The 26,762-nt window shown below is 40.4% G+C and overlaps 1 protein-coding gene across 9 annotated transcripts in view; it reads right to left on the reverse strand.

Annotated features, from left to right (window-relative positions):
* Positions 1 to 20,869, reverse strand: part of KIF1B (kinesin family member 1B) — a 137,807-nt gene extending 116,938 nt beyond the window's left edge. For 7 of the 9 annotated variants that reach the window (XM_036123477.2, XM_036123474.2, XM_036123471.2 and 4 more), the window contains exons 1-2: positions 20,548 to 20,859; positions 6,509 to 6,689 (exon numbers count right to left, since the gene is read on the reverse strand). In XM_036123477.2, coding sequence (XP_035979370.1) covers positions 6,509 to 6,614 — 106 coding nt within the window. In that variant the 5' untranslated portion in view covers positions 6,615 to 6,689; positions 20,548 to 20,859. Of the gene's footprint in view, positions 1 to 6,508; positions 6,690 to 20,065; positions 20,227 to 20,547 lie in introns of those variants that run through there. The other 2 variants (XM_036123469.2, XM_036123478.2) reach the window with 2 other exon arrangements.
* Positions 20,870 to 26,762: the final 5,893 nt, after the last annotated feature.

Here is a 26,762-nt window from a genome sequence, read left to right on the forward strand (position 1 = left end):
GGAGAAGTACTGCTGAAGAACCGGCCTTATCCTACATCTCCAGCCACACTGGGAAGCACTCTGGATGCTGTGTTACGGAGTTTACACCTGGAGTCTGATCTAACTAATTATGGCTTATCCCAGAAAAGACTTAAAGAGACCTCATTCTGATTGTCAGCTAGAAAAACACATTCAGATTTAAAAGAATTCCTTTCAAAAGTCTTTCTTTCCAAACCTCCACTTTGTTCCTTCCTCCATCCCAAATTTTCATTAATGGACATGAAGTCATTCTTTGTACCAGTTGTGATGTGCACCATTTCATTTAGAAATGTACATGTGTGAACGAAAAAGCCTTTTAAAATGTACCATGTTAGTAATTAACAGGAGAAAAAAAAAAACCGGGTCCCTTCTGTCCCACTAAGATTTGGGCACTAAAAAACAAAAAAACCCCGGGCAAAAGAAGATTGATAAATACATGAAGGAGACTTACCAAAGGGCCAGCTAGAGACAGACTCCTGTGGTTAAAGACGAAGCAAACATTTAAATTTAATCACCTAAAAGACTGTGTCGGAACCAGCTTTATCTACCCTCCCGGTTTTTCAGAGGGGAATTCATGCAGTTTCAAAGTCTCCAGATTTACCATAAATGTGAGCAGTTCAACCATTAATTCTGCCCCACTTTCCTTCTTAAGATTAATTAGACAAAAAAAAAAAAAATGCTTCCAAAGTGGGTGAAACTTGGAATATAATGGGATATTTTTAAACAAAGCCATTTGTATGCACTTGGGTCTCCAAAATGTCAAGGCAGTAACATTTATCTGTGCCACGGAAAATATTCTCTCTGAGACCAGAAAGTGCTTAAATAAAACTGCTACTACTCAGTTTTCAGATTTGGCACGCTCCCTAAAGTACTCTTCACCCTCTTCTACTTTTTCATAAGAGACCTTATGGCAGGAACATTCCATTGCATTCCATGTGCAATCAGCTATAATTCCTGTGAGCAACAGTCCAGGCCAGCTTGCCAGCACAGCAGTCTTTTAATACAGCTAACACATGTGGCTATAGCAAATTTATTTCATTTTTTGCAACAAAATGCATGCTTTCTCCCAATATTAAGCCCAACTTTTTTTTAAATAAGCCATTAATACTTTCTAACAGAGCATATAGTTTGCTTAGAATCTCTCATATAAAATTATCTGGATTGTATTTTAGTCAAATTACTAAGAAATTGCCACATAAAATTGAAGAGAAAAAGAAAACATTAGTAGAAAACTGAAACCGCCAAAAATTCTAGAGGAAAAAGTCTCTCATACAATTAATTAGTTTTCCAAGAACAAATACCTTTCTTTTTTTTTTTTTTTTTTTTTTAAAGATTTTATTTATTTATTTGACAGAGAGAGACACAGTGAGAGAGGGAACACAAGCACGGGGAGCGGGAGAGGGAGAAGCAGGCTTCCCGCTGAGCAGGAAGCCCGACGTGGGGCTCGATCCCAGCACCCTGGGATCATGACCTGAGCCGAAGGCAGACGCTTAATGACTGAGCCACCCAGGCGCCCCAAGAACAAATACCTTTCAAAAGAACCCAAAATTACTCCAAAACTTCTGAGCCATAACAAAGTAAATAGTCAGTTAGAAAACCAACCCTACTTTTCCCAAAGCTAGTTCATCAAATGAGGATTTTTGTTTCAGTAGACTAATGTTAATTTAAGAGTCACAAATTTCTGGGGGTGCCTGGCTGGCTCAGTTGGTAGAGCTCACGACTCTTGGTCTTGGGGTCGTGAGTTCAAGCCCCACGCTGGGGATGGAGCCTACTTTCAAAAAAAGTCAATAAATGAATTAAATAAATGTATGTACGCATGTATGTCACAAATTTCTCCTGCTAAATGTTTATGTGCAGAGAGGCAATGTGGTATAGCCAGATGAAGGTCAGAAATACCATGTCTAGTCCTAACACTAATAAGTTCTAAAAAGCTGCAATTCTGAAATTTTCCCCAAACATACTGGATGTTTAGTTTAAATTCTCCTTACTCCACAAGGTCCAGCTGAAATGCCCTATCATCTACAAATCTTACATGTGTCCTTTGCCAAACTCACTTCTGCATTTTTTAAAAACCCTTGTTTGGGCGCCTGGGTGGCTCAGTTGGTTAAGCGACTGCCTTCGGCTCAGGTCATGATCCTGGAGTCCCTGGATCGAGTCCCGCATCGGGCTCCCTGCTCGGCGGGGAGTCTGCTTCTCCCTCTGACCCTCCCTCCTCTCATGTGCTTGCTCTCTCATTCTCTCTCTCTCAAATAAATAAATAAAAAAAAATCTTTAATAAAAAAAAAATAAATAAAAAAAAATAAAAACCCTTGTTTATGGCAATTATCACTTTGATCACTTTTACTTTGTATTGAGTTTATTTCAGTATGTCTTGTGTCTTCTACCACACACTTCTAAATCTCTTAAAGGCAGGGTCCTATAGTACATACAACTCTGTGATTCCTATAGACTCACATTAGAGCAAACTCTCAAAAGAGAAAGGAAAAGAAAGGGTAAGGCAGAGCAGAGCCACCCAGTCTGTTGTCTACAACAGTTTTGAACAAAATATGATGAAAAACCATTTGGGAGTTCAGCACTGTGCTTCACATGGTCCAAAGATTGGTTCTCATATGACTAGTACAATATGCCCAGGCCTACTGTAACCAAATTATTACTTTGAATAAAAACTAGTCATTTCTTCATTAATATTTCATAAAAAGATAAATCAATATATCCAATAATTCTGGAGAGATTTTTGTGGGAGATAAGCAAGATTGGTGAATAGAACTTATATCCTCGGGGCGCCTGGGTGGCTAAGATGGTTAAGCGTCTGCCTTCAGCTCAGGTCATGATCCCAGGGTCCTGGGATCGAGTCCAGCATCGGGCTCCCTGCTAGGCGGGGAGCCTGCTTCTCCCTCGGCCTCTGCCTGTCTCTCTGACTCTCATGAATAAATAAATAAAAACATTTTAAAAAAATTTAAAAAAAAAGAACTTATATCCTCACAAACTATAAAATTTATGGCCCTATCCTCAAAAGGCGTACAACTAGGGATCTTATTTTCTCCTTCAGTTTGCTACCTACTACAAGTGAAAAAATTTGACATTCTTTATCCAGAGTTAATAACGTATTTGGATAATTTTACTTTTCCCCCCTAAATTGACAGTATTTTCTAAACAACCAAAACAACAAGGTCAAAAAGAAATCTGTAGATCTTAGAAACAATGAGCTCTAACACCTTTTTTGTAATCCATTAATAATTTCTTATGAGCTTTTAATCTGTATGATAAAAAAAAATAGCAAAGTCAGAAAATCTAGCAGACCCAGATCTATTTCTCAAACTATCCAGAACTACAGAAAAACTTTCAATTTTACTACATACTATAATAGCATTCTTCTCCTACATGGTCAGTTGATTTTTTTTTTTTTGATATTCTATTTAGTACTCAGCATACCATTATATATATAGTAGACATAAAACCCTATTAATTTACACGGATATTCTTTCATGCTAAAATCTCAAAGGAAACAACTATTACAAATTATAAACATGAACTGTATTATTCAGGTATTTAAAACATACACTGCTGGGGGAAGGGGTAAGAAATAAATAAAACATACAAATCAGTCAAGACTGAAAAATAAGCTAATATTATAACTTACCACTAATTAAAATGGTAAAAAAACTATCTTAGAAAAAGATGTTGCCGCTTACACTATCTCTGAAGGGTAATGAAACACAAGTTGCTTCTGGGGAGAGGAACAGATTGGTCCTCTACATGAGAGGAAGTGTTTTAACTGTATATTCTTTGTACCTTTTGAATTTTATACCACGTGAATGAAGGTTTCACCTAATCACAAAAATAAAAACTGTGGGGAAATGAACACAATGCTATTTGACTTTGACAATGAATATAAACTTATAGCCAATTTAAGACGTGGGCATTCTAAAACGATTTGTCATCAAGGAAAAAAACCACTAGTATCATTATTTATATTAATAAAACTTTCCATTTGTTTTTGTTATATAATAAATTGATTTTCACATTTCATGAATATGGCCTTTTAATACTCATTCTCTACTTACAAGTTTTTAGTAAGATTTGCAACCCTATAAGTAAAGTAGCAACAGATACCCGTGACACTGGGGATTTCTCCTGGATAGTTCAGTATGCAAAACGTATCACAGGGAAAAGTAGTTCTTTTTAGGATTAATTCTGGCTCCTGATCGAGGATTTCCTAAAGTCTACCTTTTAAAAGAACTTGTGATACATACCAGCATTTTTAGAGGCAATGCCAACAGCCAAAAATGCCTCCAAACTAAGTTATAATTAAATACTTTTTGCAGAGAAAAACAAGAGCTCAATAATCAGGATTTAGTGGGTTCACTTAAGCAGCACATATACTAAAACTGGACTGCTACAAATTAGCATGGCCCCTGTGCAAAGATTTACTTATATACTATGTGAAATGTAACTCTTAAAATGAAGCACAAGTAACAACATAGCTTAAATGAGTGACATTTAAGAGCATAAACATTTGTTCTCAGGGCACCTGGGTGGCTCAGTCGGTTAAGCGTCTAACTTTAGCTCAGGTCACCATCTTGGGGCCTCCAGCAGGGAGTCTACTTATCCCTCTGCCCCTTCCCATCTCCCCCCGCCCTCCGGCTTGTGCTCTCTCTCAAATAAATAAATAAATTTGTTTATAAACAAACAAACAAACATTTGTTCTCTAGTTCAATTACAAATCTAGCTTAAACTTTAAGGAGCAAATGATCAATACTGACATTTCTTAAAAAATTTAAAATTTTCGGGGCACCTGGGTGGCTCAGTCGTTAAGCGTCTGCCTTCGGCTCAGGTCATGATCCCAGGGTCCTGGGATTGAGCCCCGCATCAGGCTCCCTGCTCAGCAGGAAGCCTGCTTCTCCCTCTCCCACTCCCCCTGCTTGTGTTCCCTCTCTCGCTGTGTCTCTCTCTGTCAAAATAAATAAACAAAATCTTCAAAAAAAAAAAAAAATTTAAAATTTTCATACCCTATAAAGTTCACCTTTCACCCATTTAAAGTGTACAATTCAATGCTAAATTTTGCATCTTTTTCTTTTACAGTTACTCATAGCATATAATTCATGGACTCATATCTTTAAAAAAATCTAATAAAGAGGCAAACTCATAGTAACAGAGAACAGAATGGTGGTTACCAGAGGGTAGGGATGGGGACAAAGGGGAGATATTGATCAAAGGATACAAACTGTTAGTCCTGAGATGAATAAGTTCTGGAGACCTAATGTGCAGGATAGTGACTATAGTTAATAATAAAGTATTATATATTTAAAATTTGCTGAGAAATAGATCTCCAGTGTTTGTTTGTTTGTTGTTTATCAATTAGAGAGAGAGAGGGAGAGAGCACAAGCAGGGGGAGCAGCAGGAAGAGGAAGAAGCAGGCTCCCCGCTGAACAAGGAGCCCAATGCGGGACTCGATCCCAGGACCCTGGGATCATGACCTGAGCTGAAGGCAGACGCTCAACTGACTGAGCCACCCAGGCGTCCCAGATCTCCAGTGTTTTCACCACGCGCACACCAAAAAAGGGTAACTATGAGAGGTGATGGATACATTAATTAGTGTGGATTGTGGTAATCATTTTGCAATGTATACATATATCAGAACATCACACTGTACACCTTAAATATATACAATTTTATTTCCCACTGATAGAATCCTCTAGAGAACACTGGCAAATGGCCTACAAATAGATGAAATCAGAATGGTTTCCCCAACAACTCAGCATTAACTTGTGTCTGGGAGAGCAATGATTCTGCTTTATCACAAAGTTGTAGGTTTCAAGATAGTAGAACCTACTGCCACTTTAATAATTTGCCTACAGATCCATTTCAAGGCATTATTAATGCAAGTACAAAATAAACCAGCTTAAGTCATTTTTCACCTAAGCAATTATATATGAAGAAAGAAGCTAGAAAGCAAGGACTTAAATTTCAATAATAAATCATCTTATTTGTAAAAAAAAATTATAAGCAAATTATTACTTATAATCTTAGTAATAAATTTACAAGTTTATTATTGATTGTAGCTAAATCTGTTGTTCAACTCAAAGAACCATTGTAAGGAAGGAGAGTAAGTTAAGACCATCTTGGCAAGCTCAAGTACCATTTAAAATCAAGAAAGAAAAATAATCTTAGAGCCTCAATAGATACATTTCACATCATGATTAAGTAAAAAAATCACTGCTTATACCTTTATTATCATTAAGATTTCAATGTAATAACTCTAGCTAAATTAGTGTAGTTCTCCAGGGATTTCTCAATTGTAAAGAACAAAATAAACAGTCCATATTTAAATATGCTACAGCAAATATCACAGGGACCATTTAGTGGATCATTCAGAGTAGCAAAGTTCAAAGTGTTACTACCCAAATGTTCATTTATTCTGTTCACAGTAAGGGAAAAGAAAAAGGACAGGAAGATGAGATATAATTGATAGAAAATAACATGAACTCACTGGTCGAGTTGCCTTGCATCTGAATGATGCACTTGGACTCTTTGCTGGTCTCTCGAGAATTGAAGGGCCGAACCCGCACAGCCACCTTCACTGAGGCTCCCGACATTCTGATGGTCTTGTTATATATATGCAGTCCAGAAATAAAGAATCAAATCTTCTTTTGAAGTTATGTTCAAGTTTCCTTGAAAAAGAAAGCAATCCCACACAGGTAGTCAGAATTAAAGAAAGCACAGGCTAAGTCTCAGGACTATTTCTATTTCCGTTTCTAAAAACTTCATCCCTTTTCTTCCCATAGATCTTCTATTCTCAAAAACTTCCAAATAGAAAATTAAAGACTGAAACTTATTTTCCTATTCCATATCTCTTTCCCATACCTAAAAAGTCCCTAAACTTAATAATAATAAAATAATAACAATAATAATAATAACAATAATAATAAATATAATTGCAAAGTAACAGGCATCTTTCTTGCTCTCTGTTTTTCTGGATCAATCTTCAGTAATACATGAAAAACACCAAACGTTGGGGCGTCTGGGTGGCTCAGTCGGAAGCGTCTGCCTTCGGCTCAGGTCACGATCCCAGGGTCCTGGGTTCAAGCCCCACATCAGGCTCCCTGCTCACAGGGAAGCCGGCTTCTCCCTCTCCCACTCCCCCTGCTGTGGTCCTGCTCTCGCTCTCTCTCTCTCTGTCAAATAAATAAATAAAATCTTAAAAAACAACAACAACAACAAATGTTTATCTGTTAGAGAGAGTTCCTTACACAAGTAACTTCCCATCTGCAAAACCCCTTATTACCTTCCTTTAAAGAAATGCTCTGAACTTCCTATACTTCAATTGCAGTTTGAAACATTCAGTTACATGGTATATAATTAAACAGCAAAGGACAAAGATAAGCTCCAGCAGCTCCTTCCACTTCTAAGTACCCAGGGATTCCTTTAATTTCCACATGTACCTCATGTGACCCTTTAAACCATCCTTTATGAGCAGAGAAGTTTCCAGAGAAGGTTCTACCCTCAGATGTGCCACTGACTCATGGCAAAATCATATCACTACATTTCACTACTGAATGAAGCCACAGGGAAAAATGTGAACATTTTTCAGAGGAATAGTTTCCCTCCCAACAGAACAAAATAAATACTATTCTGTGAAAAGAACCCACGTAAGCTCCACAAAAAAACGACAGATCTCAATCTGCACTCTATCCATTATATAAACGTCTTCAAGAGGAACCAAACAAAAGAAAAAACTGAGAAGAAAACCACATATAAGTCCAATTATCAGGGAACCCCAATAAAACTTCAATCTCATTTTTCCCACATAATTAGCAATTAGCAATCCTAAACTACAGCTGCACAACTACTAATGCTTTCCAATAAAAGGCAAAAATCAATCAAAACAAAACAAAATAAAAACCAAAAGCCATTCTCTACCTCATTACCCTTATTTTCCTAATAGCACTATTTGAAATTCTTGTTTTTCTGGAACGCGGCTATTGTCCATCTCTCACACCTCCGTCCAAAAGCTCAGAGATCTTGTTTGCTACCACTCAGACCAGTGCCTGATGAAAGAGCTCAATAAATGTTTGCTGAAGGAGTGAATTAATAAATTGCAGCTGACCACTGAACAATATGGGCTTGAAATGCGCAGGTCCACTTGCACGTGGATTTTTTTTGACAAATACTGTACAGTATTGTAAATATATTTTCTCTTCATTATAATTTTCTTAACGTATTCTTTTCTCTTTTTTGTAAGATATTGTATGTAACAGATATACCATACAAAATGTCTGCTAATCAACTCGTTATATTATCAGTAAGGCTTCTGGTCAACAGTGGACTGTTAAATTTTGGGGTGTCATGAGTTATACATGGATTTTCCCCTACAAGGGGGAGGGGAAGGGAAGGGCACCCCCTAATGCCTACATTGTTCAAGGGTTAACTGTATATTTCCCAGTTGTGAGAATTATCTGTTCAAGTCCTTTGCCTGGTTTGCTGACATTTTTTGGTTTTGTTTCAAATAATTGTAATATTTATTGATATCAATCTTTTTTATATTTGCTGTGATGTTTTTCCAGTCTGTTTCCCATTTCACTTAACATTAAACAGATGGTTCTTGTTTAATATATCAAACATTTATTGTAATCACATTTATCAAATGAAAGCTTAGAGTTATTAACACTCCCAGTCAATACAGCATCACCTATAGTCACTAGCTGAGTACTTTGCCAAAAGAGTGGATGAAGTATTCAGAAAAAGCAAGACACAGAACACATTTCAATCCCCCCCTACAAAGTTCACTGTGATATACAGCCACATCTGAACACTCAACACGCTCCATTATCTTCTCCCCCAAACTAGCAATCTCTGCCAATCTTCCCATTTCTATCTGACCCCATACCATACATCTTGCAGTCATCTTTGTTTTTCTCTTTGAATCCTTTTATTAGTGTTAACATTAATGACATACCATATCAAAACTTTTAAAACATAATACATATTGCTATTAATTCCTTCCTCTCATTCCCATTGCCATTACCCTAACCCACTGCCACTGCCTAATCTAGTCCTCACTACCTCATGCCTACCATGCTTGGAATAGTGGAACTGATCTTTGAGTTTTTCATTCGAATCCAATAGTCCTTTTTAGGTATTCGAATCCAATAGTCCATTTATCCATAGGTAAATACGTTCATGTGACTGCATTCTATCTTGTACTGTTCTTTAATAGCTTCCCAAAGTGAAACTCCTATTGCCTTGAAAAACTCTTTGAACTTGGGCTCCTTGAAAAAATGGCTAACTCCAAGTCTGGGCAAGAAATTTCAAGATGATCCTGGGACATTTTATTGTGATCACAAGCAAGAAATCTAACAAAGATGAATAGAGTCATGGCAAAAGGACACAAGTGCCAACTTAAAGGGGCTCCCAAACATGGAATTACAGCATAAAGATAAATACGTTCATACAAACCACAAATGGATTGAAGAACATCAAATGTATAAATTCACAAGTTCATAATATTTTTAAAAAGCCTCATTATTCTGAAAACTGGCAAATAAAAGAAGTAAGCATACACCCAGTCTGTATATCCTATATAAACTATACTCCAGGACAGCCAAATAGTCAATGAGGGCAAGTTCTTCTCACAAAAAAAAAGTCTGGCTAATAACTGCAGAAGAGATGACAGAATTGGAATGTCACCATTTTCCAACCCTACTGATATAAAGGCTCTCTGCAACAATCGTGACTGGCTACAAAAAAAAAAAAAAAAAAAAGCCCTAGATGAATGGTTGGTTGATGTGGGAACATCTTATTGCTAGGATTAGAAGGACAGTAACTGAGCCAATTAATCAATCTTAACATCACTAAAAGTGGGACACCCAGGTGGTCTACGCTTCCACATGTACTACAGTGGGAAACACACAGCACCACCTAGGAAGCGTTCTTATCCCACCCCCTTAAAAAAAAAAAAAAAAAAATGAAGAAAATGAGCCTCAGCTCAGACTACCAGTTACAGGACACATAGGGGAGCAAATGAAAAATTTAAATGATACCTGAAAGATACAATCAGCCAAACCCAGAATACAGAAAAATCTACAGGTCATGTCACGCAGTTTCTTAAAATAAATAGCATGGGGGGGGGTGTAATAAAAAAGACTTGTGTTAGTTATCAACCAAATGCAATGATTTTTTTAATCAAGAAACTCCGCAAAAAAAAACATTTCTTAGATAGCAGATTAGTCTGAACATAGATCGGGTATCAGATAATGTTAAGAAATTTGTTAAGGGAAGATAGAAGAAGCGAGTCTGCCAAAATGACAATTATAGAATATTTAGATACTTAAGTTAAAAAAACAAAACCTTTTTCTTTTGTATTCTATCCAAGGCCTGCCAAAGCGTTGAATGCTGCTGACTGATTTAGAAACAGACAACAAAGGCTGAAACGTCCTTGCCGGGATTCAGATATAAAGAACCATGCATTTGTAACTACGAACCAAAACACTAACCAGACCGCCAACACCTACTTGCTTCTTCTATCCATCTAATCAATTGCTAAATTACACAGCTTCTACCTATAAAATTTATTTCCATTTCTACCCCTGCCATCCCTTTTAGATCTTCAATAATTCTTACCCAAGACTGTTAACCTTACCACTTTCTCTTGCTTCTACGCCAAACCTACTGCACAATACTGCCACGTTCATCTACTCCATCCGTACCATGCAGTACTGACAAACTGGTCTTCCTGAAGCACAGGTCTGTTCATATCAGTGTCCACTTAAAAATCCTCAAAATTCCTCTACTGTCTCCCAAGCAGTGACTGCACTTCCCACACTGGCGTTCAATGTGTCCTGCAACATAAACCACCTATTTTTACAAGCCCACAAAACACTGCCTTCCATCCACATTCCTTAACAACCACCCACCAGAGGGCTTCCTGAAAGTATCTCATGCTTTTCTGTCCCTGTGCCTTTGCTCCAATGCTCCTGAAGGAACACTGTGCCCTTCTTCCTCTACCATTCTTCTCAAAATCCAATTTATTCTTCTAAGATCTTCTTGTACGCCACCTATGTCTATAGCCTTCACAGAATCTCCCCACCTCCCGAACTAAATGCTAATGCTTCTCCATTTATTACTACTCAGCTCACTGACCTTACTGAGGCCAAGGAAGTTACTTACTTTTCTTATCTCTACTATATATTTTAAGTTCCTTGTGGATAAGAACTGAATTTCAGTCATGTTTCTAATCCCCTAGATACAGGGTCTTGAATATGGTAGTTAAAATATTTTGGTTGAAGTCCTGGTTATTTTGTCAACAGGCTGATGCCCGAATGGCATTAATAAAAACCATAAGTTGTTTCAAAATAGAGACAAGTCGTTTGATCAAAAGGAAAAAGGATAAAATTAATTTCAAATTCCTTCCTATTTAAAAAAGCTAACAGTCATTCTTTTTTGGAAATAATAAGTACATTTTAAAATTACTTCCCCCCCCAAATAAATAAATAACAAAATCACTTTTCTCAAATAATTTGAACCTAAATATGTATTTTTTCTGATTTAACTGTCTTAAGGTAAAACTGTAACCACCTTCACGAGTTAAAATTTTACACAGTAGGGGCGCCTCAGTGGCTCAGTCAGCCTTCAGCTCAGGTCATGATCCTGGGGTCGTGGGATGAAGCCCCGCATGTGGCTCCCTGCTCAGCGGGGAGTTGGCTTCTCCCTCTGCCCCTCCCCGCTGCTGATGCGCGTGTGCGCGCTCGCTCTCTAATAAATAAAAATCTTTAAAAAAATTTTTACATAGTAATAGGAAACTACAGTTAAATGAACTACAGAAAGTGTTACTTTGTTACCTCTCTACTACTATAAACAGTATCTTTTTTTTTTAAGATTTTATTTGACAGAGACACAGCAAGAGTGGGAACACAAGCAGGAGGAGTGGGAGAGGGAGAAGCAGGTTTCCCGCCAGGCAGGAAGCCCCATGCGGGGCTCAATCCCAGCACCCTGGGATCATGACCTGAGCCGAAGGCAGACGCTTAACGACTGAGACGCCCGGGCGCCCCAAACAGTATCTCTTTATAATAGAATTACATCAAAGAATTACAGCTTCAAAATTCCCTGGCTCTTTAAGAAAAATTACCAGTTATATAAGCCAGAAATCAGGCTTAAATTCCAGTTGGAAACAATAATTACAATTAAATTACAAAAACAATTTTAGGAAGTTATAGGAAAACAATACTTCTTTTAATTAGCATAAAAATTATTCTCCAAGCTCTGAGCAGCCAAAGGAAGAAAGGCAGGTAGGAAAGACAATCACACATACTCTAAATCACTTACACAGCCTCAGTTCTAGACTGTTCCTCTGACCGGTTTTCCTTCCTATGACACACAATTAGAAGCATCAGGAAAGCGGAATGGAGCAAAAATTCCAGAAGCACTCACTAACAATAAAGGGATAATAAAACAGGCCCAATTTATTTGAATTTTTCTGAATTTTTGCCCAATTGCTTAACTCTGATCTTGTGCAATTGAACTTGCCCTCAGAGACTCCCTGGACTATTAGGAGCCTAAGGAGAAGATTCATTCTCAAACTGACCTTTCAGCAAAATGAATAAACAGGAATGAAATAATACTAGTTTTTGGTTGGTTTGTTTTTGTAATATTCCTTTTCTATAGAAAAGAGCCAGGATTATATTCCTAAAACAGAAGTCAGTTCATGTCATTTCCTCTACTTAAAAACCTTCCATTGGTTTCCGCAGCCTCAGAACATAACCTAAAAATTCAAGGGCCTCCACAATCCAACCTCCTTCCCCAGCCTCCATTTTCACTGACCAGCTTCAAGCCTTCTTCTCTACCAAGCACCCTCTTAGTGCACCAAACACTCTACTCCTGGAAGCTCAATCTTCCTTCTCAACCTATTACAAGTCCATATCTTTCGAGGACAAGATCAAATATCACCATGAAGCAGGAAACGTTAAGTCACACATTCCTTAATGTGCCCCTTTCTGAGCCACAAGTGATACCTTCTTTCTCTTTGCTCCTTAAAAATGTTGTGTTGATTCATTTTCCTACTTATTCCATCTGTCCTATGCTGCAGCCAGTAGTTCACTTAACTCTCATACACTGATACAGTATTCAGTACATGCTTATCACAAGTGAAAATAGAATTTAACCAAGAAATTCAGTCTTTTAAATTCAATATTCACACAATTTGCTATACAGCAGCAAATTTACAACAGCAACAAGCAGTCTTGTTTAAAAGATCATCTTTTCCAATGAATTATGGCTTAAAAAATTAATTATAACTTAAAGAATGAATGGGTCCCCAAAAATAAATATCTGTAGCTAGTAAGCCCATTTTGAGATGCTATGAAAACTTCGTTATTATAAGTTTTCCATCTCTCAGGCCGATAATTTTCACGAGGACCAAGCAGATTTTAGGACCCAATACTCTGTCACTGGCCATGGCTATACCGATAAAATGCCCCCCCCCAAAAGGTAAGAATTTATTTTTCTGTGTGTATGAATTACCTGTCTATTCTTGGTCTTTGGCTCTATGAATAAAAATCAGCCATGAGCCAAGCTGTGAAAGCTCAAAATGAATCACATGTTGGAAAGGCTTCTTTCTGCATTCTAACCCAATGCCAAGAATCAGACTGCAGAGTCTCCTGACAGGTCAGATTTTCAATCTCAAATGGGGTTAAACTAGCTCACCCAAACTCTCCAACTGTTTTCTTTTAACCATTTTATACTAAAATAAGTTTTAATATACAATTTTGGATTTATTAGACACATGTCCTCCTGTCACTGCAATTAATAAATCAAGGATCCTCCTTTTAACTGGTAACATGATTTTATTCATAAACCAAGAGGTGCATCAAGAGACAACAGCTCCTAGGGGCAGCTGGCTGGCTCAGTCGGTAAAGTAGGTGACTCAGGGTCATGAGTTCAAACCCTACACTGGGCATAGAGCTTAAAAAATAAAAATAAAAAGAGACAACAGCTCCTATGGCATAAAATAAACGATTCTAAATGAAAGTGATTTTTTTTTCTTTTTTCTTCCAAAGTCTGGATAGTTAATACTAAACTCTACCCAGTAAGTCAGTTCATTCTAATATCTGAAGCTATGTCTCATAATTTTAGCAGATCTGGGAATTCTGCCACTCAAATCCCACATTCCACTGAAGCTCTTCTATTGTCAAAGTGGATGACAGACAACACCTTCTCCTGGAATTGTCCAGGCTAAAATGAACTCAGCTCAGCTATAGTGTAGAAATGGTAAGTAGTTAATTCAAATTTGGTATGAGTTGAGTCCCTACCCTTAAAGGGACAGCATGACAAAAAAAAAAAAAAAAAAAGAAAGAAAGAAAGAAAAAGAAAAAAAAAATTGGTATGAACCAAGGTTCCGTCCTTCTGAAACCTCCCCATGACCACACCTCTGCAGCTACCGGCCTAGGAGGTAGCTCATTATCTGGGCAAGAATGCAGGTCAGACTTTTCCATCCATGTGTCAACAATGTGTCAATCTTGCCACATGATAAACAGATACAGAAAGTACTTTTCATTTAGATGACAATACAAGTATTCCAGACTCTCACAAGGGTTAAATAATGAGTCTTCTGCTGGTAAATTCAGGTTTATCTTTATATAAAGTTACATATCTGAACCATATTAGTCATATCCTTCATAAAAAAGACTGATTATGGTTTAGTGTTGTATTTTCAGTTTGGAAAGCAGGTGGATGATTTTTTTTAAAAAGGTCTTTGAAGAACATCTTTTCCTTTTACCTGTTGAAAGCACTTAGTATGTACATCCTTGTATCAGGATGTCTAACACTTTTCTCTTACAGTTTTAGAATTTATTACAAAAAAAAAAGTTTCTCTTGATGAACCATTATATATATGTATATGTATATTTTCTTTCCCTTTTTACTTTGACTTCTAAAAGTTTCAAAACTAAATTATAATAACCACATTACACAAATTGCTGTAATTTATTTATTTAGTTTTCCCTCCTGTTACACAGAGTTTTCTTTCTTATCTATACTTTAGCAGCCCCTCTTATATTTATGCTATTTGTGGGAGGCTGCTTAAAACCTTTTTAGAAGCAGTAAGTGGTAGAAATTATAAACCAAAAAAAGTTCCTGTAATAAACCTATTCTATTTAACATCAGAAATATGTCAAAATTCTAGTTCCTAAAAACAAAAGACTTTAAAAATTATACAAAAATTTGTGTTGAATGAATTTGATAACTGTGAGTGGCCAGAAAAGCAGGCCAAGATCTGAAACCAGATCCACCAAACAGAAGCAGACAAAAGTTCAATGAAGGAGGGAGTGTGAAGTAGGCAATACTTCCAGTGCAGCAAAGGCATGAAGTGTGTCTCCTGGTTTCAGCAATAACAGGCTGGAAACCAGAGCAAGAGCAGGTGTCCATGAAGTGAGGGCCACTGAAGCCAGTCTATGGTGGGCTGGGGAGTAGTTAGGAGGCCAGGAAGTGGAAATACAAGTATCCTCCTTGCTTCCAGAACTTGGCTGTGAGGGGCAGGAGAGTGACAGCTAGGAGGGAACAGGAATGAAGGAAGGATTTTTCTCCCCCACTTCCCCATTTTTATTAGGAGACATCTGCATGCTTCTATACTTTATTCAACAGCTATTTATTAGGTACCTACCATGTGATAGGCAGTTCCAGGAGTCTGGGATAAATCAATGAATGAAACAGATAAACATCCCTGCCATGGAGAAGCTTACATTCTAATTCTAGGAGGGCAAGTGGGGACATTAAAATAATTTCTACAGAATGCTATGTGATAATAAGCATTACAGGGAGAGAAAGTACAGCAAAGGCAGGTGGCTCAGGAGTATGGTGGGGAGGAACTCTGTGCACGTGCATAAATGAGGTTAGGGTAGGCCTGCTGAGGTGGTGAGGTTTAAGCAAAGACTTGAAGGACATGAAGGAGTTGGCCAAGCAGCCTCCAGGGGAAGAGTGTTCTCTCAGGTAGAAGAGTCAGAGCAAAGGCCCTAAGGTGGGACTGTAGGGAAACAGCGGAAGGGGAAAAGAGTAATCAATACAGCAAGTCCCTAAAGATTACAAGGCGATGACATCCAGAACACAAGCCAAGGGATTAGCTGAAGTCTGGGAGAGTAACCTTTTCTCTATGACTGGAGGAAAGAAGGTAAGAAAGAAGGCAGAGAATTCTTTAAGTAGAGAAAGAGGAAGCGTGCGGCGGGGGGGGGTAGTTCATGCCTTTTTTTCCCTATGAGGTGGTAGGTAAGGTTTTAAGCCAAGCATGGGGCAGTGGGGAGGCTTGAGTAAAGCAGTCAAAATTTTAGAAGTCACTGTGGAGAACAGTGGGGGGAAATGAACAGAATTAGAATTACTTCAACAGACACCAAAAACAGATTCAGAGACCTAAGATTACACATTAATTGTGGCACTAACCCCCAGCACTGTGTGAGATTTCTCCATGGCAGGCTAAATATAGAAGGTATGGGTGGTAGGAAGGATGTAAGACTGGCATCTGCATAATGGGTCTTGCAGAATAATAAAGAATTAAAGACTGCAAGTGCTGGTAAGAAAAGAGCTGAAGCAGTGCACCCCAGAAGTCACAGAGCTGAAGCAGTGCACCCCAGAAGTCACAGAGCTGAAGCAGTGCATCCCAGAAGTTAAGTGTACTAAAGGAAGACAAAGAAGTAAAATCTGGAAGAGGCTTGATTGACCAGGAGACGATGTGGAAGAGCACACAGAAGGAGACTACAAAAATGAGAGCTGTAAATGATCAGAGCTTCAGATCTGAAGGACAATCTGACATTAAGACAGATCTGAAGGTGATGACAAGGTAGAAGATGGGGCCACAATACTGAGTTACCGGAACAGCATGAAGCGAACGTTTGCTTGAACTGAAGTCAGAAGAATTTTATGGTTAAAGGTAGTTACAGAAGAAGTACAGTACAGTGGCTACGTACTTATTTCTAGTGACCTTGGGGAAAGTCACTTAACCTCTGTTTCTTCATCTGTAAAATAGGGGGTAACAGTATCTATTTCATATGGTTGTTACAAGGATTAAACTAGTGAACAATGTAAACTGCTTGGAAAAGAGCCTAGCACATAGAAAGGGCTCAATATGAGTGAGCTATTTTGTCATTATTGTTGTTGTTATTGTTTATAGTCATTGGCATCTGCCAGGATGATGTCAGAAATTCAGACAGAGGGAGAATTAAGCCAAGTATCAAAGACATCACACAGAGCAATGGTAGAGGATGGTATAGTTGAATGATACACTTTGGAATAAACAATGTGATATTAAATATAAAAAAAAATTTCTTTAATCCATCAGACATTTACAATCCTGTGACTTCAAACACATATACAAACAACGACAAAGCAATCATAAAAGTACCGACTGAGCATTAGGTAAGTATTATATGGCAATACAAAAGGGAAAAGGCTCTGACTATAAAAACCATGGAAACTACCACAGTATAGACTAAATTGTACTAAACCACTAAATTGTACTAAAACGGAAAAGACCTAGGGTTAACTCTTATCTTACCATGTCTGTATACAAATGGTAAAGTGTACATTCCTTGAGAGTAAAGAACTAAATCTCTATATGCACTGTCAATAAACTGGTAATGAATGTCATAAAAGTGAGCGTAAATGAATCACTGGGCCATTAACCAAAAAGTCCACCTCAAAGAGAAGTCCCAGGACCCTTCTGTACTTCTTGTCACAGTCACATCTGCTTCATTTATCTTCTATTCTAATGAGCTGCACAAAGAAAAGTTCTGAAAGTATGTGTATTTATCCCCAGACTTCTGGGGTGCACTGCTATTCAAACTTTTATGAACTCCAGAAATTCATCAGTTTGTTCCAACAAGGCCATCTTTCAAAGAGAACGACATGAAGTAGACAGGCTATACCTTTCACTTCAGAGCCTTGTAAAATTATATCAGTTTACAAGATCAAAAGGATATGCTTCACTCCTGGAAAAGACCTGCTGTGATTAGCAGCCCGGGAAGGGGTTTACAAACCAGAAGGCAGGGGCCCAGTGTTGTCCTTTACTTTGTACACAGAACAAGACCATGGCAGGGAAGTGGGCTAGAAAGCTTTGGCCTGGGAGAGACTATTGGCATTCTTCTTGCGAGTTTATTCCCTCAACAAATTCAAAGTGGGAAAGAGAAAAAAGGAAAGCTGCATTCATATCTGGTCTTGGAAGGGAAAATGGTCTGTTTAAAGCCTTCGAAGCTGTACTTAATTGGATAAATTTTGGAAAAACATTCATCAAAACAGAGCTGCACAGATTCATAAAATTCTGCCACCAAATCAGGTTCACAATCAGGTCTCATTTTATCAAATGCTGAAAATTATATTTAAACACAATTCTTCAGATCGTTTTTTGCTAGTAAAGTAACTGTAAAAATTTAAAACTTAGAAATAGTTCTTAATTGGGGCATGGAATTTTAAAACAGACATTCTGTATTTCTCTCATGCTAAAGTAATACAAAAAGCACTAGTTTCCATTGACACCATTTTTTATTCAACTAAGTTTTTGTGTTGTTTTTTTTTTAAGATTTTATTTATTATTTGACAGAGAGAGAGACAGCGAGAGAGGGAACACAAGCAGGGGCAGTGGGAAAGGAGAAGCAGGCTTCCTGCCGAGCAGGGAGCCCGATTTGGGGCGATCCCAGAACCCTGAGACCATGACCTAAGCCTAAGGCAGTCACTTAACCAACTGAGCCACCCAGGCGCCCTCAACTAAGTTTTAAAAGGAAAGCTTAATGATAAAAACACAAAAATAAAGTATTAAGACTTCTCTTAGAAAACCCTAACTGAAAATTTTTAGATAGTTCAACTTAAGAAGTCACAGGAATTTGTTCATTAAGAAATGAAGTTTGAAAGCAAAAGGCACAAAGACAGGCATGCCACTCTCCTCAAGCATGTAGGAGAAGCCAGATTTACAAGCTCACACTGAATTCAGTTATTGATCATTTCCAGATCTGCTTTACAATCCCAAGGTGTGTGCAGTCCTCATACTCCATCCTCACACGGTACATTTAACTCCACCTGCCTCATAATCCAACAGCAGCACCAAGTTAATTAGAAAGCACCACCTCACTTAAGAGAACACAAGCTAAGATTTTATTATGACTAAGCTAAGCTGACAAAATGCCAGCCTTTAAATAAAATATCCACCATGATATCACTTAAGAGCTATTCAAACCCAATCACCACACTTTCATGGGGCTCAGACAGACCCATCTATGACACAAAGCAACATACTCAGTGTCGGCAGAACAGCTGCCTAGAACAGTAAGAGATATGTGAGCAAGGGATCTGTTGACAATCTAATTTCAGCTACCTCCAGATTCCACAAAGATGACAACCTGCATCCTCAGAAATACTGCTGCATGCCTTCCCGCTGTCAGAATATGCCAGGTTACTAAATCTCTGCACGGTGAGCTACTCTGAAAATCTACCCACCCAGCGCAGTATACTAACTCGAAGCCTCCGTACTGGTAAACTGGCCTTAACAATCCTCAGATCTGCCTGTGCACATGTAAGGTATCATCATCAGGCCTCCATGTCCATAGCACTGGCCGTACAAGATGAATAGAGAAACACAGTATTCACCCCAACAAGAATGGAAGCTTGAAGGCACTTTAGCACAGAAGCTCATTTAGCAATTCACCAAGGAGAAAAAGTGATTCGGGAGTTCAAATCTGGTTTTAGGGCCGGAATGTGTTGTGTTGCATGAACAATGACTAGCTTGCTCGAGCAGGCTCCCAACCCCCACAGCTTGGCTTCTGGCGCGGCCAGTCACCCTGAAAGCTGCCAGGGCTGTCACTCGGTGCCTTCCAGCAACCGGACTTGGCTACCAAAGGATTTGTCAGATCATCCTCCCAATATGGCTGCCAGAGTAATCCCGGGCTGCTGAACGCCGAGACCACACCAGCCCTCCGCGCGCCTGGCCAGCATCCCACACGCCCCCTCCCTTTCCATCGCGCTCCTCTCCCCGCTCCTCGCGCCATCGGCTTCCCCTCCGCCACGCCAAGCCCCTTCCTACCTTCATCTGGCCAAAGGGCATAACCCCCTTCCCAGGCTCAGCTCCGACGCCAACCGTAATGGGGGAGAGGGGATGGGGGAAACGAGAACCGGGGGCTTCAAAACGGCGCGGCGGCCGCTCCACAGAGCTGCAGGGTGCGCAGAGAGCGCAGGCAGCCGACGACGGCGGGCCGGCTGACCGCGGGCACAGCCCCAGTCCCGCGGCTCAGGGGAAGCCGAGGGCTGGTGCGGGGCACTGCGGGCGACCCAGCAGGCCGCTGGACCCGAGGTCGGGGCTTGCCGGCCCGGGAGGGTGCCCCGCCCCGCCCCACCCCACCCCGTGCCCCGGTGGGGCGGCGCGGCTCCCGCCCGGCCCCGCGCTTCCTCCGCTCGGACCCCGCCCGGCCCCGGCCCGGCCTCCCCTCCCCCCGCAGGCCCCCTGCGCAGGCCCCCTCCCCAGCCCCGGCGGCCGCGGCGCCAACCGCCGCCCGCCCCCAGCCTTACCTCAGCCGCGCTGCGGACCGACGGGCGGACTGACGGGCCGGGTCAGCAGGCGCCGCGACGCGCGGGGGCGCGGGGGGCCCGGCACCGACGCTCCTCAGCGCGAGCAGCGGCTGCCGCGAGCCGCAGGGCGCCGCTCCGCAGCCCCATCACGCAGCGGCCCGGCCCCGCATCGAGGGCCGTGGCGCGGGGAGGGCGGGAGCACTGGAAGCCGGGGCGCGGCGATGAGCCGGCGGTGGCAGCTGCTGCGGACGGGGAGCGCCTCGGACTCGCGCTGGCGCCTCCCAAAGCTGCCGCCGTCTGACTGCCCCGCGTCGCTCCTCGCGAAGCTCCGCCCGCAGCCGCCCGCGCCGGACACCGCCCCGAGCCGGGCCGCCGCGCGTCACCTCGGCCCGCCCCGACGTCCGCGATTGACGCGGGAGGCGGCCAATCGGGGCTTAGAGCTCGGGGCGGCCGGCCAATCGCAGGGTGAGTCAGAGAGGGGATGGGGCGAGGAGCTGAGGAGATGCCCGGGCGCCTCCTGGTGGCCCGGACGCCCGCGCGGGTGCGGGGCTGCGGGGCTGCGGGGTTGGGGAGGCCGGCGTCCAGAGTCCCCTCACGGGTGACCCGCGAAGGACGTCATTCGGCAGCGGTCGCGCCTGGCCCACCTGATGATCCGCCTTGTAAGGAAACAAAGCTTGGCCAAGCGGGGCGGGGCGGGACAGTGAGGGCCAGGCGGCTGCGGAGGGGCTGAGATGAATACGGGAGGCGGCCGAGTGTGGAGTCACTGTGCGTTTGGAAAGCTTCTCGCTCGGCGAAGCCGCCAAACACGGCGCAGTCGGAATTGAAACACGCAAAGGGATGAGTGTATTATCCCGCAGCAAGCTTCCCGGCCTATTCTTATCGAGCCCGATCACAACACCTCCCACACGCCACCTTCGGAGAAAAGGCGGAATGAGTAATGGAAAAGCATGACTTAGTGGGCATTCAACTTGTCTCCTTGGGAGACCGGGCAAGGGCCGTGAGTAAAAGAACAAAACGCTTTGTATCGTCCCTGAGCTACTGACCCGAGCTCCCCTCCGGGAGATGCCCTTGAAGGAGGGTTGTTGGAATTCAGCCACCCGGACAACACGATCACTCTAGTAGCGATTTTCTGAAAATCAGATTTAGATTCAGCTCAAAAGGAAAAGCCCACGACTGTTCATGAGTGGTCCAATTCAGTACCTAATGAAACAAAATACTCACGGTATACATGTGCAATTATCATGCCAAGCACCATTATTTTATAAGGTGTGAAATGCTTTTTTATTTACTAACAGAAAGTAAAATTGGATTTCCCCCCTGAATTCAATACAGGTTTGGGTGTTTTACTTATAAGCAGACACTAAAACATCAAAACTAATTTCCTACACTAATGATTTTGGAAAATCTGCCTCCCCACTAAAGTCCTCATACTCTCCATCCAGTCAACATTTATTGAACATTTCTCATTTTATTTAGAATTAAACCCCACCTACCCACAAAAGGATTTGACATAACTTCCATGGAAGCATACAAGGAATAAAACTGTATAGCATTAACATAGGAGTAAAATTAATAATTAAAAAAAAAATAAGAGGCTATATGGTGGGAGAGAAAAGCTATATGAATAAGCCCAGTGCATAGAAAGAAAAGTAATATTTAAAAGCAGACTCAGGGAATGTGCTACCACTGAGCACAAAACTCAGCTCTTAGCTTCGTGAAAACCAGAACAAAAGTGAAATTCCAATGGGGAATGAACAGAAGCTCATCAATTCATCAGTAGACACCAAGTTTTTCCTAGGTTGGGACTCTTTGTATAAGTACTATGATAAGCACCATGGAGAGTTACAAAAACCTGGATGGTAGTTAATATTGTTTTAGCTCTCAATGGAGATCAGTCGGAAAAGAATCTAAAACTGAGTGAAGGGAATGTGGTGGTAATCATCACTGAAATTAAGCAAAAGCATACCAAGAAGCGTCAATAGAGGCAGGTAAGGCTGTTCTAGGTTTCAAGGCCAAAATAGCCAGCTCTGCATAAGCCTTTTGACCCTTTGATAGATGAAGTTACTCTGCGGGGTCATTCAATTTCTCTGTAACCTAAAAGATTACAGATTTTGTACAAAGGCACCTTTTAAAAGCTGTCAAGTTCTAGAAAATTGAATTTAGCCATGGCCCCATTGGGTTATCCCTGGAATGCCAGAAAATAACATCAAAAGATCTATTAATGTGATGCACATGCCCACACTACTATAACTAATAAAGTTTCTGGATACAAGATCACTATACAAAAATCAGTAGAAATAGCCAATTAGAAAATGTGATTTTAAAAGATCCCATTAAATCATTAAATATGGCAATAAAACTATTAAATATGTAAGGTTAGGTTGGCAAAAGATGATCAAGACCCATATGGAAAAAAAATTATACAGCTGTATTAAGGAAACACTTAAAGAATACATAAGTATTGTAGCAACATTATCCTAGATCTGTCTCCTAAAGCAAGGGAAACAAAAGTAAAAAACTATTGGGACAACATCAAAATAAAAAGCTTCTGTACAGCAAAGGAAACAATCAACAAAACTAAAAGACAACCTCTGAATGGGTGAGATATACCTGATGAGGAGTTAGTGTCCAAAATACATAAAGAACTTATACAAAATGGGCAGAAGACTTGAACAGACATTTCTCCAAAGAAAATATACAGGGGCACCCGGCTGGCTCAGTCAGTGGAGCTTTTGACTCTTGATCTCGGGGTTGTGAGTTCAAGCCCCACACTGAGTGTGGAGATTGCTTAAAAATAAAATCTTCTAAAAAATTTTAGAAAAAAAGACATACAGATGGCCAACAGACACATGAAAAGATGCTCAACATCATTCATCATCAGGGAAATGAAACTCAAAACCACAATGAGATATTACCTCACACCTGTCAGAATGGTTAAAATCAAAAACATGAGAAACAAAAAGTATTGGCAAGGATGTAGAGAAAAAGGAACCCTCATGCAATGTTGGTGGGAATGCAAACTGGTGCAGCCACTGTGGAAGACAGTATGGAGTTTCCCCCCAAAATTAAAAATACAATTACCATATGATCCAGTTATTCCACTACTGGGTATTTATCCAAAGAATACAAAAACACGAATTCAAAAGGATATATGTACCCCTATGTTTATTGCAGCATTATTCATAACAGCCAAATTATGGAAGCAGCCCATGTGTCTATCAACTGATGAATGGATAAAGAAAAGGTGGTATGTCTATGTATATATATATGTATACATATATGTATATATACATACATATACATACATGTGTGTACATATGTATATATACACTGGAATATTACTCAGCCATAAAAAAGAGTGAAAGCTTGCCATTTACAAAACCATGGATGGAACTGGAGAATATAATGCTAAGTGACAGAAGTCAGTCAGAGAAAGACAAATCCCATAGGATTTCACTCGTGTGGAATTTAAGAAACAAAACAAACAGCAGCACCTGGCTGGCTCAGTTGGTGGAGCATGTAGCTCTTGATCTTGGGGTTGTGAGTTCAAGCCCTATGTTTGGGGTAGAGTTTGGAAGGAAGGAAGGAAGGAAGGAAGGAAAGAAAGAAAGAAAGAAAGAAGGAAGGAAAAAGCCGACTCTTAACTATAGAGAACAAACTGATAGTTACCAGAAGGGAGGTGGGTGGGGGAATGGGTGAAATAGGTGAAGGGGATTAAGATTACACTTATTGTGATGAGCACTGAGTAATGTATAGAATTGCTGAATCACTACATTGTACACCTGAAGCAAATGTAACAGTGTGTGTTAATGATACTGGAATTAAAATAAAATTAAGTTAAAATCAGGGCATCTAGGTGGCTCAGTCGGTTGAGCGTCTGCCTTCGGCTCGGGTCATGATCCCCAGGTCCTGGGATGGAGCCCCACATCAGGGTCCCTGCTCAGCGGGGAGCCCTGCTTCTCCCTCTCCCTCTGCCCCTTCCCCCTCGTGCTTTTTCTCTCTCTCTCTCAAATAAATAAATAAATCTTTTAAAAAAATCAATTAAAACAATTCATCTAATCACCAAAAAGTAGAGGGAGAGATAGTCCTTATTTTTAGACAGGAAGAAAATATTATGAAGTTGTCTGTCCTCTCCAGGTTTAATCTATAAACTTAATGTAATTTCAATGAATACTTGAACAGGATTTTTCATGGAATTTGACAAGGTGATGATAAAATTAAATAATAAATCTATTCCATGTCCATTTAAAAAAATTCATGTGCTAGAATGAAACCAAGATTATCCACAATTTTTAAGAACAAGATGTGGGGACTTGCCCATAAGTTAGCAAGATTTTCTGTAACATCATTCTAATTAGAATTCTGTTGCATTGGCACAAGAATATACGAGTCCAGAAATGGAACAGAATAAAGTCCAGACCACATGCATATGGTAACACAACATATGACAGCATTGGCATTACAAATCAGTGGGAAAACGGTAAACTATACATGATAATTATTGATGCTGAAATAATTGTTTAACTATACAGTTAAAAATGTGCTCCTTATACCATATAAAAAATAAATTTCAGGTGGAATGCAAACCTGAATCAGAAAAACAAAGCTTTAAATATTTTAGTAGAAAATATAAAATATTTTATGATGTTGAGATAAAGAAAAAAAATTTTTTTAATTTTTATTTATTTACTTTATTTTCTTAAGTAAACTCTACACCCAATGTGGGGCTCGAACTCATGACCCCAAGATCAAGAGTCACATGCTCCACCAACTGAGCCAGCCAGGTGGCCCCTATGAAAAAAAATATTTTAAACAAGAAACAAAAACCACTAACCAAAAAAGACTGACGAACTTGACTATATTTTTTAAAAACCACACACACACTTCTATACAACAAAAGATATAATGAAACAAAGCAAACAACAAACCATAGATTGGACAAATATATTTGCAACACATATAACCAGTGTTTCAGAATATATAAAGAAATCCAATTTACAGTAATATAAACCGATATGGAAAATACAAGCAACCTAACAGAAAAACAATGTGCAAAAGGATATGAGTAGGCAACTCACAGAGGAAAGAACGGAAAGACACTTAAATCATGGAAATGAGATATCATGCCAAATCCATCAAATTGCCAGCAATGGCAAGTGTGACAGTACCCAGTGATGGAAGAGAAGGCAATGGGACAGCTATTCTGGAAAATTTGTTAGCAGCCAGCCAAATGGAAGATGAGCACAGCCCTGTAACCCAGGATTCCAGTAGATACTCTAGGGAAACTCTTGCACAGGTGAGTGAGGAAACAGGTCCAAGAATGCAGTCTTTCCATTGCCTGCGATAAGGAAAAATCAAAATGCCCATCGACAAGAGATCGGATGAATAAATTGTGAGTCATAGGAGGGAATACTATGCAGCAACTAAAATTAATGGTCCAGCAACTAAAATTAATGCAGCAGTCAGGGCCCAGTTAGAAACCCCAGTAGTCATGACAAACACAGGAGACTTAATAGAGGAATTGGTTATGCAGATGTTGCAAGCTTGAAGAGAAAAAAAGAAAAGAAAAGAAGAAGGGATGCTAATTCAGAGACTAGAAACTGCAGGAAGGCGCTGCACTCCTGGGCTGGGAGAATAAAGGAGGAGGGAGTGTTCCGGAAGCTAGGAGACTGGGGGAGGGGCCAGGACTGGAGCTGGGGTGCGGGGGGAGAGGCGGGGGAGAGGCAGAGGCGGCAGCAGCAGGAAAAAGCACCAGAAGAAGGGAAAGAGCAAAAGAGAAAGGAAAACGAAGACTTCTCTCCTCCCCTCCACGCCTCCTACTGGCAGAACCCAAAGAGAAACCAACTGGCGAAGGAGCCTGAGGAATACAAACAATATGGAAAGGTGGGCACAGGGCTGAGAAAAAATAAGCAAACAGCTAGCGCAATGACTAAATCTCAAAAACATAAAGCTGAGCAAAAAAAAATAGTAAGAGTTTCAGAATAATTTGTGCGGTAAAACGCCATTTATGCAAGAAGTTTGAAAACATGTGCAGAAGAACACTAGAGCGGGCGCCTGGGTGGCTCAGTTGGTTAAGCGACTGCCTTCGGCTCAAGTCATGATCCTGGAGTCCCGGGATCGAGTCCCACATCAGGCTCCCTCCTCAGCAGGGAGTCTGCTTCTCCCTCTCATGCTCTCTGTCTGTCATTCTCTCTCTCGCAAATAAATAAAATCTT

Source organism: Halichoerus grypus, chromosome 5, assembly GCF_964656455.1.
Source record: "Halichoerus grypus chromosome 5, mHalGry1.hap1.1, whole genome shotgun sequence".
Classification (NCBI taxonomy): Eukaryota; Metazoa; Chordata; class Mammalia; order Carnivora; family Phocidae; genus Halichoerus; species Halichoerus grypus.